The sequence below is a fragment of the Salmo salar genome, chromosome ssa07 (genome assembly GCF_905237065.1).
Source record: "Salmo salar chromosome ssa07, Ssal_v3.1, whole genome shotgun sequence".
NCBI classification, from domain to species: Eukaryota; Metazoa; Chordata; class Actinopteri; order Salmoniformes; family Salmonidae; genus Salmo; species Salmo salar.
In genome coordinates this window covers 49,348,708-49,363,896 of record NC_059448.1, presented here as the reverse complement: position 1 = coordinate 49,363,896, position 15,189 = coordinate 49,348,708, and the positions used below count along the sequence as shown (strand labels likewise).

The 15,189-nt window shown below is 44.2% G+C and overlaps 1 protein-coding gene across 4 annotated transcripts in view; it reads left to right on the top strand.

Annotated features, from left to right (window-relative positions):
• Window positions 1-15,189, top strand: part of LOC106609518 (sodium-coupled neutral amino acid transporter 4) — a 32,502-nt gene that overhangs the window by 8,191 nt on the left and 9,122 nt on the right. For 2 of the 4 annotated variants that reach the window (XM_014208429.2, XM_014208432.2), the window contains exons 2-13: window positions 7,077-7,301; window positions 7,723-7,819; window positions 8,067-8,182; window positions 9,609-9,682; window positions 9,819-9,911; window positions 9,993-10,074; window positions 10,364-10,446; window positions 10,610-10,668; window positions 11,545-11,781; window positions 12,073-12,152; window positions 12,263-12,363; window positions 12,612-12,736. In XM_014208429.2, coding sequence (XP_014063904.1) covers window positions 7,189-7,301; window positions 7,723-7,819; window positions 8,067-8,182; window positions 9,609-9,682; window positions 9,819-9,911; window positions 9,993-10,074; window positions 10,364-10,446; window positions 10,610-10,668; window positions 11,545-11,781; window positions 12,073-12,152; window positions 12,263-12,363; window positions 12,612-12,736 — 1,260 coding nt within the window. In that variant the 5' untranslated portion in view covers window positions 7,077-7,188. Of the gene's footprint in view, window positions 1-3,370; window positions 3,499-5,171; window positions 5,274-5,315; window positions 5,334-7,076; window positions 7,302-7,722; window positions 7,820-8,066; window positions 8,183-9,608; window positions 9,683-9,818; window positions 9,912-9,992; window positions 10,075-10,363; window positions 10,447-10,609; window positions 10,669-11,544; window positions 11,782-12,072; window positions 12,153-12,262; window positions 12,364-12,611; window positions 12,737-15,189 lie in introns of those variants that run through there. The other 2 variants (XM_045722177.1, XM_014208430.2) reach the window with 2 other exon arrangements.

Genomic DNA, 15,189 nt, shown 5'->3' with positions numbered 1-15,189 from the left:
GAGTCTGGTGACTGGAGTGCTGTGTACAGTTTGTGGGTGTGCATGCGTCTTTCTTGGGACAGGACCCTGTATTCACCTTATTGGAGATGCCTGTAGTATTGTGGTGACATGGTGTTTCAGCTGTTCCAGTTACCTGCTGATGCCAGTGGACTGGTTTGGTGTTTTTGTTTTGGAAGATAAGAGAGGTCAGGAGGCCCCTTGACCTGTAATTGACAACCCCTGTTTACCAGCTGCTGTTGACCCAACCTGTGGGTCTCCTCCTGCAGAAATAACCCCACTATAGGGCATCTACAGGCCAGATCCTACTCTGTCGACGTCAGAGACCCCTCGTAAAAAGTGAATAAGTTGGAGGGGGAGTATTTGCCTCCAGTCCAGTGGGTTTTTGGGGGACCACAGTTGAAGTACTTCCAGTAATGCAGTTAATGCAAGGATCTGGCTCTTGGTCTTCACAGAGGGAGAGAGAGTTCAAATTACTGAAAAAAATACCATAGAAAATTCAGCCCATGGAGCTGAAACTTCTGATATACAGCAGGAAAACATTGGCTCTTATTTATAGCCCCTTATCCACAATGCTAGGTACTGTATATTCCTCCAGGTATATGCTTGAGAGCTGGGGTAAGGAGTGCAACTGGTCAGAGGCTAAGCTGTTGTTATTTCCCTGGTCAATCCATGTGAGGTCGAGTAAATATGCATCTTCTTGTGTATGAGAGATGTAATATGACATGAAAAATGCCATGATAAAACAATGTTTGGTTAGAATGTTTCACTGGCTTCTAAAATGTTCAGCCAATGCAGTAGTTATTGTCTTAATAACGTTGATGTCAAGGCTTTTTGTGTTGTAGTTTAGAATTCGTGTTGTAATGACTAAGCACGTCTCTGTGCGTTTGAGTAGTGGCTGGAGCAGGCTTGGTCCAGTCAGTCGCTTCTCCTGTGTGACCTGTGCAGGTCTAGAACAGCACATGATTGGCTCAGAGACATTAGACTGTTTGGTGTGAACCCCTTGCACTTCGGAAGTGTGACGCCATTTGAAGGAATGGCCCCGTAGCCAGAAGGAAGTCTGTGAAGATCTGTGAAGATATCAGGCATGGTCAGTAGGACTTTCACTAGAATTAACCTTTTCATTTCATTCTCCCTGTAGTCATTTCTCTTACCTTCTCGTTAAAATTTCACTCTGATTGAGCGCTGATTGAATTTCTGAGCTTCTTTTTATAAATTGCACTCAACTCTGAATAGGCCGGATATTTTCCATGTAATTTGCCATAGTGGTGATGCATTGCCAATGGTAGCATAGAAGAGTATTTTTGTTTGTGTTTTCGGTCTATTGGTCCTTAGTAGCAGATCATTTTCCGTGAGTGATGGTTGGGGTATAGATGGAGTTGACATATCTTCCAGCTTTGGACCATCTTGACTGACTCAGTCTTTGAATGGTTGAGATAACTTACTTGCAAAATTGGTTTGTTTTGTCTCTTAACTTGTAACTAATTACAAATACTACATGTGAATATACGACATGTTATTTAGGTTATTCTGTGGAGATTTTAGATCTGTATGTGTGAGTGATGTTTTGTGACTGTACTGCTCTGCCTCTGCAGATGTGTTGTGTGGACCAGACAATACTCTCTGCTGTAACAGGTGTGGACCAGACAATACTTTCACTAATATTTATTTTATTTCAGAAAATATGGAGGTTGGTTGTGGACTCAAAAGAAGCATTTCATATGTCTGATTTAGAAGTTTCTCTGTGTATAGTGTGTGTGTGTATGTGTGTGTGTGTGTGTGTGTGTGTGTGTGTGTGTGTGTGTGTGTGTGTGTGTGTGTGTGTGTGTGTGTGTGTGTGTGTGTGTGTGTGTGTGTGTGTGTGTGTGTGTGTGTGTGTGTGTGTGTGTGTGTGTGTGTGTGTGTGTGTGTGTGTGTGAGGGGGGTTACAAAGTTGGACTGTTAAGGGAGGAAGTCAGAGACCTGGCCGGGTGGTGCCAGAATAACAACTTATCCCTCAACGTAATCAAGACTAAGGAGATTATTGTGGACTACAGGAAAAGGAGGACCGAGCACGCCCCCATTCTCATCGACGGGGCTGTAGTGGAGCAGGTTGCGGCAATTGCTCGGCCTCTGACCGCAAGGCACTACAGAGGGTAGTGCGTACGGCCCAGTACATCACTGGGGCAAAGCTGCCTGCCATCCAGGACCTCTACACCAGGCAGTGTCAGAGGAGGGCCCTAAAAATTGTCAAAGACCCCAGCCACCCCAGTACCGGAGTGCCAAGCGGTACCGGAGTGCCAAGTCTAGGACAAAAAGGCTTCTCAACAGTTTTTACCCCCAAGCCTGAACAGGCTACCCGGACTATTTGCATTGTGTGCAACCCCCCCCCCCCCCCAACCCCTCTTTTTACGGGCTGCTACTCTCTGTTTATCATATATGAACAGTCACTTTAACTATACATTCATGTACATACTACCTCAATTGGGCCGACCAACCAGTGCTCCCGCACATTGGCTAACCGGGCTATATGCATTGTGTCCCACCCACCACCCGCCAACCCCTCTTTTTACGCTACTGCTACTCTCTGTTCATCATATATGCATAGTCACTTTAACCATATCTACATGTACATACTACCTCAATCAGCCTGTCTGTATGTAGCCTCGCTACTTTTATAGCCTCGCTACTGTATATAGCCTGTCTTTTTACTGTTATATTTCTTTACCTACCTATTGTTCACCAAATACCTTTTTTGCACTATTGGTTAGAGCCTATAAGTAAGCGTTTCACTGTAAGGTCTACACCTATTTTATTCAGCACACGTAACAAATAAATTTTGATTTGATTTAAGACCCCATCCTTCAGCGGAGTGTAACCTTGCACTCAGCGGCACACTCAGCTGCGGCCCCTGATTGGCGGGCAGTGTCACAGCCTCCCCGGTGGATTCCAGTTGTCTCTGGCAGGCTCTGAACGCTTAACGGTACGCTGAGTCAACCCATGGTAGTAGGGGTAGTGGGAAGGGAGGGGTGTGTGGTTGAGTGCAGGACAGGACAGGGTAGGACAGTGACCGCAGCATGAGGACGGTACCGTTTGCTCCCAGGGATGACCACCCGGGGTGTGTGCTCGGCGGGCCATCACAGAACAAACAGCAGTTGATGCAACAACCCTCACTGTGCAATCTTGGCCGAGCTTTCAGGATGTCTGTGTGCTGTCTCTCTCTCTCTCTCTCTCTCTCTCGAACCCCTCCCTTTCTTCTTCTTCTTCTGATTCAGTCTCTCTCTCTGCCTTTCTCTCTCTTGATCCTTTTTCATTGCCGGGGGGGGGGCGTGGTTGGCTTCAGGCTCCTGACGTGATTGGCCAGGGTGGGTCCTTCCCCTGCTCTTTAAAAGCCTTCCTCTCACCTGGGTTACAAAAAAGCAGCAGCTCTTGCCTCTCCCGGCTGCTCACTAGCACTGTCCTCATTCTCCCCCCCCCCCCCAAAAAAAAACTTTGGAACCTCTCTCTGTCATCTCTGAATGAGTGAGTATGTCTCCTTTTCCACATGATTTATCTGCTTCTGATGTCGGGGAACTTTAGTTACCTTGGTCTAAGTTTGTGATTCAAATAGCCACTAAATTGAATCTGCTCAGAAAATAAAATCTTGTGGAGAATTTTCCACAGTTTTCTTGAGAAACTGTAGATGCACCTAGCTGAATTAGTTTTTGTGCTTTTGAGATTGTGGGAGGTATTTCATTGGTTGAAGTATTTAGTTGGTTTCCTTTGAGCATTTGTTTGTGGGTTTATTAGTTTCCTTTGAGCATTTGTTTGTTGGGTTGTTGAGAAAACCAAGCCACTGCTGAAGTGGGACTTGCATAACTTGAGTGGTAGTTTGAGTTAGACAAAGCTAATCTTTGAGCTAATGATGTGTTGTGTACCTCCAGTAAGAATGGGATCCTCTGGTACTGTACTTTTATTGTGTCCTTAAACTTAGAGTTGAGTGTTATGTAAGTTGCATAGACTCCTTTTCTGCTACTTCTGGACATATAAAACTAATGAAGTTCATGTTTTTCCCATTCAGATGATTGATGTCACGCTGTTGGCAAATTGGATTAGAAGAATCTCAAGTTTTGATAAGTGTTTGTTGTGTCACAGAACTCACTTTTCTATTAAAAGTGTTGTAGCCTTGTTGTATGCAAGCACACAATATTGGATTTAGGCGTTAGGCATTTTCAACAAGGTTCTTAATTTGCACAATGTACAAGGCTTGGTATCGAATATTGTGTTTGATAATGCAATAACCGATTTGGCATACAGATGCCATATCCTAATTTGATCATCCTGTTGTTGCAGGAATATTCCTTAACAGCAGGACATGCAAACTTGTAGTGTATTTGAAGTTTAAAAAGACTTCTAAAGTTTGTGATTTTTACTTTAAAATGTCCGACTTGACTTGCCCTAACGAAAAATGTATCAACCCTTACACAAAATGTCCATTCATTATAATTGTTTTTATCAAACAGCAAATGCACACACAGACACATTGACAAACACACTTTAAATCACATTCACTCAGTTATTGTTATTCGATATAAAACGTGTTTCAAACAATCATATGCAAAAGTACCAGTGGTTTTAACTACAGTGGGTAAAGCATACATTTCAGATGTGCATGAAAGGCAAAGGATTTTGCTGGGGCTGGGTCTATGGCTATAGGTAGCTTAGTCATAGCATAACACAAGGTATATGCACGGGGAGCAGTGGAGTGCTTAGCTGCATGGGTGGAGGGGTGAAGTCTGGTTGAGCAGGTTCCTTCTTGTTTGCTCGAGGGTAGCACACTGGGGAGGTGTACAGTTGGGACCATGATTGATAGTATTTGTATGCAATGCACACAATCTATCACAAAGATGCAAATATCTACCAATATGAAGATATAGGCCTATCAGTCGATCTAGAGGAGACATAGGACATGTATTAGGACACACAGCAGTTCCAGGAACGCAGCTGGTACAGGCGCAGCAGGAACTAGAATGCGATCAAACCAGAACTGTGTAGAGTAGACAAGCTAGGCAAAACTAATTATGTAGTAAAAATGCTTCACAAATATCTAATGATTGGCTTGGCTATACATTTCCATGCAGGGCAGGTGACAGCAGTCACAACAAAAGAGGTGTGTGGTAAGATACAGGTTCAGTCTGTCTATGACTTCTCCACAGCATGGAGTTAAAGGGAAACATGGAACCCCTTACATGACCTGTTTCAGTCCTGAAGGCCATGGATCTCTGTCCTGACTGGGTACAACATGGAGGACCTACTGTGCATAGACTCACTTACGTAATGCCTTATTGACTGTAAACGTGGCGTGCTTTGACCATCATGTGAGCATGATGGATTTTATACTTGGCCCAGTTTCATCAACACCTTTCAATGGCTGGGGCAAGAGTTTAAATAGCCAGAGTTTAAATAGCCAAAGTTTAAATAGCCAGAGTTTAAATAGCCAGAGTTTAAATAGCCAGAGTTTAAATAGCCAGAGTGTAAATAGCCAGAGTGTAAATAGAAAGAGTGTAAATAGCATGTGACTGAAATGTATTTTCTAGCACTAAAACTTCCTTTCGAAGAGTTTTTACAATGCTTGTTTTTTGATGGGCAGCACTGAAATGTTAATTCATGAACTTGGATTGGTGGATGAGGTTATGTTCCATAGCTGTTTGTTTATGGCTTTGTCACAGCATTGGACATCCATGTTTGTTACTAGGGTTTAGATGTGTTTCCCCGTTGTGTTTTTCCTGGGGTGTTGGTCGGTAGGACAGGGGAGGGAACAGGGTGCGACTTTTGGGAACCTGGCTGGACAAGGGCCCTGGCTGCTCGGCTGTTTTTACCCATTCCTGTCAAAGAAGCCTTTGTATGGGAAGAACAGCACTGTGGGTAATTGGCTGTTAAAATTATTTAGCAGAACACTGTGTGCGCTGCCCAGTGCCTCATCTTGTTGTTACGTAATAGCAGCAATCAAATGTTCAATAGAATGGAAATATGAACACATGCCTCCTGCTGGCCCGCTACTTCAGTGCACTCGGTGCGTTCAATTGAATTGGCTTTACCGTGGACAGCAGTACAGACAGGCCTTTGTAGCTTGCTCTCCCAGAGGTTAGGAACATTTGATCGGAAAACTTGCCTGCCTCGAGGCCTCATTAGCCGACCTCTTTGACCTGAATTTAGGATTCAGACGTGTTTTTAACATAATGTTGAGACTTGCTTTCACCCGCCTGAAATGAATGTGGTTATAGCATCATAAAGGAAACTGCACAGCAGCAATAGAACATGGACGTGTGTCTGAAAGGGTTACTTAGAGGTTCTTTTAGGGAAAATAATGTGTGCTAATCTCTAAAAATAGATGATATGTAAAATTGAGGTCACAATTGTTATGGGATTTTACGGTCTGTCAAGCAAAAAAATACTACAATTACTTATCTACGTTGAACTTGATACAGTTAGAGGCCATTTTGTTAACTCTCAATGTACAGCAGAGTACAAAAGGTATCCAAAACCAGTCAGCATGGAACGTCAAGATTCCAATGCGTGACAGGAACAGTGATATTGTTTATGAAAGATGCCATAGTTAAAGCACACTGAAGTGCGTGAGCTACCAACATATATCGATTGGGGAGATAAAATGGTGCTGCGGGTTCTGGGGAATGCGACACAGAAGGGTGTGTGTAGAATGACATCTTTTCTTCCCCTTGAAGTGTCCTTTGTCAAGGCCCTAGAGTTCTGGCCAGTCAGATAAGACTCATTGAATGTATCTTCATAACATTAACAGTAACTAGCTCATTGTTGACAGATTACACAGTCAAATCAGAGAATACTTGTGGCCATGACCTTTTTGACTGGACATGTACTACTTTGTATCTTATTAGGGATCTTGTCACTTTTTATAGAGGGCTAGTCAAAGTGTAATTACAAAGAAATTATGGCTAGTTGAGGCCCAGAACTTTTAGTCAACGTTTAGACAACATTGAATGATTGGTTGTATATTTGCTGGTTATAAGGGCTTCCCGCCACATCAGCAGCTCTCTGAGTATTCTTAGAACGTTTACTATCTCTCCCTTTGCCGTTTTCTGCAGGTATTTTCCCTATAGTATAAGGCTGAGCTAAAGCACGCCAACCTACCGAGTACAACTGCTCTGCTTTGGACCGTGACCCCTTCCCCAGCCCCGCACCACTATAGCCGTAACCATGGACCGCATGGAGCTGAAGAAAGTCTGCACGGAGGCAGACGATGACAGCACAGCCAGTTTGGACGACCGCTTCACAGAGCCCATCGACTCAGAGAAGGCCACCATCAACAGGTGTGGTTCAATACTGTATCAATTATTTTATCTGAGACTTTCGACAGAAAAAAAAACAGGAAAGAAAGCGCATTGCCTTAGTTGTGGCAACAAGAATGTGTTCTTTGCCAAACTGTACAGAAATGATGTTCTTTATCATAAATGTCTTATCTCCTACCTATCTTTGTCTAATGTACACAATGCTATTCAATAACCTGGTTAGGAGAATCTCTCAAGTTCATTGCTTCACTGTAAACCGCCAACAGATTAGCTACACTGTAATCTCATTTCTTCCATCACCCCAAAAAAATTAAAGAAATAGAAGCTGGAACTAGCCTAACTGACCCTGTAACCACTCATAAAGTCCTAACATGGCTGTCATAAACTAGTCATAAAGAAGTATTTTAAACTAGAGATTGATTCAATGATTGTACATCTGCAGTCACTTCCTGGATGAGGATGGAGACGCAGAGAGCGACAAGTTTCTCACTAATGGGATTATGAAGAAGAAGAAGTACGAGGAGTATCAAGAAGAATACGTAAGAAGACTGATGATGAACTATCGATGACACCACATGCATGTTTGCTCTTGCTTATGGACACTGTATCTCTTAGCTTTTGAGGTCAAGGTTGTAGCTGTCTGCTTTTATTCAAACCTTCATTCCGAGGAACCCTTTCGTAGGAACTGATAGCTACGTGTGTGTGTGTGAAATGTTCTTGTTTACGATCAGTTGAACTCATGGTGATCTCTCTCTTACCCTCTCTCTCTAACTTTCTCTCTCTCAGCACCCAGGACATACCTCCTTTGGTATGTCGGTCTTCAACCTGAGTAATGCTATAATGGGCAGCGGCATCCTGGGTCTCTCCTACGCCATGGCCAACACGGGGATTGTGCTTTTTGTGTAAGTGTGTGTCAACTTCTGCCATAGAGACAATGTGGAATGGGGTCAATGTTTGATTTCTGCAACAGTCAAGTGATTAAAGCACCAGCTAATAAAGTAAACGAATCTGTCTGCATCGTGTAGTATTACTGATAGGACTGAAATAGCTTCAGAGTCCTTGGTATAGCAAGTGGGGTTTGACAACAGGGTGAGTGGTGGGGTTATGTATTTGGGAATAGACAGACACTGACTTTGGCTCGAAGTTGGGACCTTCTTGTGACATGCCATCCCCAGCATGCATGCAAAGGTGGCGTGAGCAACCATGTCACAGCCCCGCCTCTGAACCCCATCCATTCCCAGCTTTCCCGGATTGTGTTGACGGTCCGTAACAGCCTGTTCAATCAATCTCTATAACCAGGTTTCTCCAATGTCCAAAACAGAATGGTGATGCTTCATTTCAGTCCTGTTTCCACTGTGTATGGCTGGGCTTTACCAAGAAATGATTTTGTGACTAAGTACTTTCACTAAGCGAAAACATTGTCATTTTCGGCATATCCCTGAAAGTGATTGAAGGACAGGAGACAAGAAAATAGATTAGGAACCCACTTGATGATTATAGTGGTGCAGCCGGTTTGTTTCCAGTCCTAAGGAGTTTACAGGGAGTCCCCAAACGTCAGTCCTCCTTGTCAGTTGCGACATCTTACTTCCTCACCATCTATTCTGGGCTTCCCTGACATTCTGGAAGGTGGTATCACATAACACCCATTTGATACAGTCATTCACCTGCTTGCCTGTCTCGGGTCAACAATAGTGAGGGGTAGAGGGGCGACTCTCAATTCAAAAACAACATCTTTAATTCAGTTAGTTTAATATGTTGGAGCCCATTGGAGGCTGGATGATTGGGTTAAAGGCTCCTTGGTGACCAAGGCCCCTTGTGAACTCTTTAGGATTTATGGCTGATCATGTTCAGCCGATGCGGGAAACCCATACATCCCCTCCCGGAATAACTCACAAGTTACTTTATTGGCTTATATAATAGCTCAGAGTTTAGTCTGGTCTCTAAGCACTGGCACGCATTGGTCTACCACTATTTTGTCTGAGCTGACACATATATTGACATGGCATGATAGTGTCTTTGACATGTGCTTTAGACATTGGAACATGGTCTTCTCAAATAGGCAGTAAATGAATGCCAGAGAAAGCATCAGGACCCCCCCCCCCCTCAAGTGAAATACGACTGCAGTTCTAAAGCTAAGTTTACCTCCCTAAATAGGTAATGGGGAAAACAGAGTGAGAGTGACTAGGGGGGAAACTAGTGAACGTTATTATGTAGGGTGTTTTGTAACCCAGTTGATTCCCCTCCAAGTGTTGCTCATTGTGATTTGCGTAAGATTTCCGTATGGTATAGCCCAATGCTAATGTCTGACTGGTTTCTATCCCAACGTAGAGTCCTTCTCTTGGGTGTGGCCATCTTGTCATTGTACTCCGTTCATTTGCTGCTAATGACTGCAAAAGAAGGAGGTAGGTGTCATTTTTTTATTCATGGAAATGTCTGTCTTTCATCAGCCTCTGTCTGTCTGTCTGTCCTCGCCTTTCTGCTTTTTCCCCTTTATATCTTTGAATATCACTCATCACCACATTGCCGTTGTTCTAACAGGCTCTCTCATCTATGAAAAGTTGGGAGAGCGAGCTTTTGGCTGGCCGGGGAAAATGGCTGCGTTTGGATCGATAACCCTTCAAAATATTGGTGGTAAGTGAACAGCTAATGTTGCATTCATTGTAGTGTTATGATTCTATATTGAAATGTACATTTGTGTTTGTTTGCACACAGCCATGTCCAGCTACCTCTTCATTGTAAAGTATGAGCTGCCAGAAGTGATCCGTGCCTTCATGGGACTGGAGCAGAGCTCTGGGTAAGTGTCTGTCTGTCTGTCTGTCTGTCTGTCTGTCTGTCTGTCTGTCTGTCTGTCTGTCTGTCTGTCTGTCTGTCTGTCTGTCTGTCTGTCTGTCTGTCTGTCTGTCTGTCTGTCTGTCTGTCTGTCTGTCTGTCATTGGTTAACTATTTCATAAAATCCATTTATTTGTAGTTAATTTGACACAGGTGGCTCAACACACTACACAGTCTGGTTGGTGTAGATAGATAGATGGATGGATTGATTGATGCTCTGTGTGTGAGACCTGTTCTCTCTGCGTTGTTTACAGTGAATGGTACATGAACGGAAACTACCTGGTTGTGTTTGTGTCCATCGGTATCATCCTGCCTCTCTGCATACTCAAAAACCTGGGTAAGTGGTGTGGGTGTGTGTGTGTGGGCATGTGAGTGCGTGTGGGTATGTGTGTGTTGCGTTTGTTTCAGATTCAGTCTTTGTATGCTTTGTTTCCATAATGTGTGTGAGTGTTTGCGTGATAGTACATGAGTTTCTCTGTAATTCTCTCTCTCGTCTCTAGGCTACCTTGGCTACACCAGTGGATTCTCTCTATCCTGCATGGTGTTTTTCCTGGGAGTGGTAAGTTTAACCTGCCTTTTGCTCCGCTAGTTTAGCATTTCTACCCCGCTGAATGACTGAACGATGACGGATGATGGTGTTGATATTATATAAAGTACCATCAGATGTGAGATAAGACGGCTACATTTCACCTTCAGTCAATATGCCAACAACTACAGCTTTTTATAAACTCTGACATTCTTTTTCTGTCCAGTCATGTTTCAATGCAGACAGAACATACTTGTTGCCAAAATAGTACATTTTGCCTACATTGCTTTGGTATTCTTGCCACACGGCGTCTTGATCATGCCTACTTTCTCCTCCTTAAATGTCATCCTGACCTTTTGTAGGGTATTATGCCAGTGCTGGCTTTGCTCTCACAGGCAATGTGGGCGATTTGCATGCCATGGTAGTTCCTAGTAACATTTAGAATATGCCTGGTGTGGCGCTCAGCTGGTTAGTTAACGTACATGAGATTAGAGATGAGTTTATCAATAGCCTTCTTTTGATATCTTAAACTCCACTTTGGCCCACTTGCTCTCTACTGGTGTATCATATTAAACACTGATACAGTCTGTATCATCATTAATGAAATAGAGCTGTGCTTGTGGCCACAGTCAGCTTTACAAAGGGTTTATACCATAGTAGCTATCAGAGAGACATCCTATGTAGTTAGTAACCCTGAAAGTACATAGTTTAGTGTTCAGCGTCCGTTTCTTTGAAGACAGAATGAAAGATTACAGGATGGAAGGGACTCATTGCTCTGCAATATAATGGAATGCTGCCTATGTAATATAATGTATTTCTATGTTTGCTAATCATCTCCATCTCATTCCTCTCCCCCCTCTGTACCCCTCTGTCCCCATCTCACCCCTCTGTCCCCTCTTTACCTCTCAGCTGATCTATAAGAAGTACAACCTCCCCTGCCCGATGCCCTTCATGTACCATCATACCAACCACAGTATGAACGGAACAGCCCTGGGGCCCCACGCCCTGCACAACGGCACCGTCCTCATGGACATGTCCCCCGCCTCCTACCTGGACGGCCACCACACCTCAGGGGTCCACTTCGAACCACACCCCGACGACGTGGAGGAGATGTGCACGCCCAAGTACTTTGTGTTCAACTCTCAGGTGAGCTGGTTAGGTGTTGAGCTACTGTATGTGGGTGGGGTGGTGGAGGCATGTGGGTGGGGTGTGAGTGCGTACATGTGTGTGTATATGTGGTGAGTCAGAATGCTTCATGTCATAATTCTGTGTTTTGGAAACAATATCCTCTGATAAACAGTCCCAGAAACAGGATTCATCAAGGTTTAGAAGAACCCAATTCTTAACGTACATGAATCAAACCAAACATAGTTAGCTGCTGTGAGTGTGTATCTGGGCCTGTGTTTCATTCCACAATCTCTTCTCCTGTCATTGCAGACTGCTTACACTGTTCCCATCCTGGCCTTCTCCTTTGTGTGCCACCCTGAAATTCTACCCATCTACAGTGAACTCAAAGAGTAAGTGCATCCAAGTGAATTACAAAAGACACGTTTGCATAGACGCTCATAGAAATTGCTGCGGTACATTTTCTCCATATAACTCACATCTCAACTTGCGTCTTCCCCAGTCGCTCCCGGAGAAAGATGCAGAACGTGTCTAACCTGTCCATCCTGGCCATGCTGGTCATGTACATGCTCTCAGCGCTGTTCGGCTACCTCACCTTCTACGGTAAGATACACACACGCACAATAAGATACATTTGCAGCAATTGTATTACTTTGTTTCTGCTTTTATTGCCGTTATATGTTCATTTTATGAGTGAAATGTTTGAAAAAGAGCCAGTAGTATGTATTAAAACACTAGTAAGCTACCATAACCATTGCATGTTTGTTTACCATATCTCTCTCTCACCCAGTTCAGGCTTTTGTATTGGTATGTCTCTGACAGCTTGTATTCCTTCTTTCTCCCGAACACAGAAAACGTGGAGGCGGAGTTGCTACACACCTTCACCAAGGTGTATAAGTTTGACACCATGCTCCTGCTGGTCCGTCTGGCTGTCCTGACCGCTGTCACCCTGACGGTCCCCATTGTTCTGTTCCCTGTAAGTACAACGAGGCATCTGCTCAAACGCATGCAGACACACACACATACACACACACGCACATCCACACTCACACACACACAAGCAGAGACTCGCACACGCATGCATGCATGCACACAGACACACACACACACCCACATACACAACATATGCACACATTCTCACGCATACAATTTATGCAGACACATTCACACGCCGCTCAACACCTAGGTCATTTTATCCAAATGAGATAAAAATCCATTAATTATTTTAATACCAACAAGAGGGTCTCTTTCTGTATTGGCTGAGTGAGTGGGTGTGTTGACACGGCTGGATTTCTTGCTGAACTTGGTAAAGCACATACTGTTCTACTGTGACGTTAGATGACTCATTATTGGACTTTCAGCAATCCCGTCAATCCAATTCCCCAGGTCCCAAATGAGAACCAGCCCAGGTTTTCAAAGCTCTGTTTGTCTGTCGTAAGCTTCCTTACAAGAGCACTCTGTCCCTCCTCCAGTCATACTCTCGATCATACTTTAGACACACAAATACAAGCATAAACAGAAATTAACACGCACACACGTACACAGCTTTAAAACAATTACACCCCTACACTGCTCCCCACATGATACCAGACATATTCAGTCCCTTCCTTCTGGGAGACACATAGATGGACACACATCAATTGGCTCAGCATGTGAAAGCATAGAAATGTATTCACTCAGTCTCTCTGGATAACAGCGTCTGATAAATGACTAAAATGTCAATGTGAAAAAGCAGTGGTACAATAGACGTCTTGTTCGTCACAAGGTCTTCAGCCTGGCTGCCAAGGAACACAGTGTAATGTTCACAACTCCCCTGTCTCCCATTTCCCACTCTGCTCTTTAGTTGCACATTGTCACCACATGCTGTCCTAGCAAATAAATGCAGTGAAGTCACTTGCTACCGTCCTTATTTTGTTAAAGTGTAAGCTGCAGTTTAGCCTTGGTTTGTACAGTTTAGCCTTGGTTTGTACAGTTTAGCCTTGGTTTGTACAGTTTAGCCTTGGTTTGTACAGTTTAGCCTTGGTTTGTACAGTTTAGCCTTGGTTTGTACAGTTTAGCCTTGGTTTGTTGCGTCAGTTCAGGTCTGATACTGTGTTTCTGTTCCACTGGTTATTATGTAATATCCTGTTCATGCGGCCTGCCTGCCTGCCTGTCTGTCTGCCTGTGTGGTGTGTGAGTCACTGAATGAGAGCGTTGGCCTTGCATGGCATACCTGACCCCCCTATATGGCCGTGGGCTATATTTGACTTGGCCCTAGCCTGGCACAGGAGCCCATAAAGGGCTGAGGGTCTGAGGTGTCATGGACCTCCTTTGTAGCCTACAATGAACCATGCATTAGCACATAACAGTGCCCATTAGAATTGATCCTCTCAAAGGACTTAGTTGACCCAAGGAACATTAAGATGGTAATATTAGATTTATGGAATGTTTTTTTTTCCTCCATTGATCATAGTGCACCACAATTCCACTGTTTACCTACAGTCACTGTAGCTTGCAGGAGTTGGGAGATGGGTTAATGGACTATGTGGTGGTGTTACACTGAGCTACCAGCAGAGGGCAGGGGAGAACTGTCAGCCCCATGGCTCTAGTCAGCCCTGCTTGGAAAGAGAGGTGGGTGGAGTATCCGTTTTGTCACTATACTGATACTCCCACACTCTTACACGCCCACAGAAACACTATCTCGCTCACACACACACACACACACACACACACACACACACACACACATACACACACACACACACACACACACACACACACAGAGAGAGAAACACACACACACTCACCAGCTCTCTCACTGTGGGAGTGAACGCTTCTTTGTTCATGGGAATGTGCGAGTGAATCTCACAGTCCCAGTGGAAGTTTACAGGAGATAAGCCCTGAGCAGACAGTGGAAAAACCCTCACTGTGACCTCCACCTTAGCGAGAGGGAGGGAGAGAGAAAGATAGAGGGAGGGGGAGACAATGCACTCACTGACTACTGCAGCTGACACCAAAATGCAGTGTCAGAAAGGAGGCTATAGGAACACGCCTAGTGCCCAAATGAATTGTTTCTTGCGCACCGAGAGTCGAGTAGTGAGAGTCGAGTAGTGAGAGTCGAGTAGTGAGAGTCGAGTAGTGAGAGTCGAGTAGTGACTAACGGATTGGGTTCTGTCAGTCCCGATGAGCCCTTCCCAGCTACCTAGTTTATGCTTATGGCTAGAAACTTCAGCGAGAATTTGAAACTTGCCTGCCGAAGTTGAAATCATTTTGTTTTTATCTGAGTATATATCTTTTTTTTATGTAACGTTAGACGTTAATGCCGTAGTTGTACATTTTTGGTGAAAACTACAATAAATGTGCTTCAGCTGTCACCATGGTCTGTTATTGGCTACGCTATCTAGCTACCCTTTCCTTACTGTGGCAAGTGGGAGCGAAGGACACTGTTCC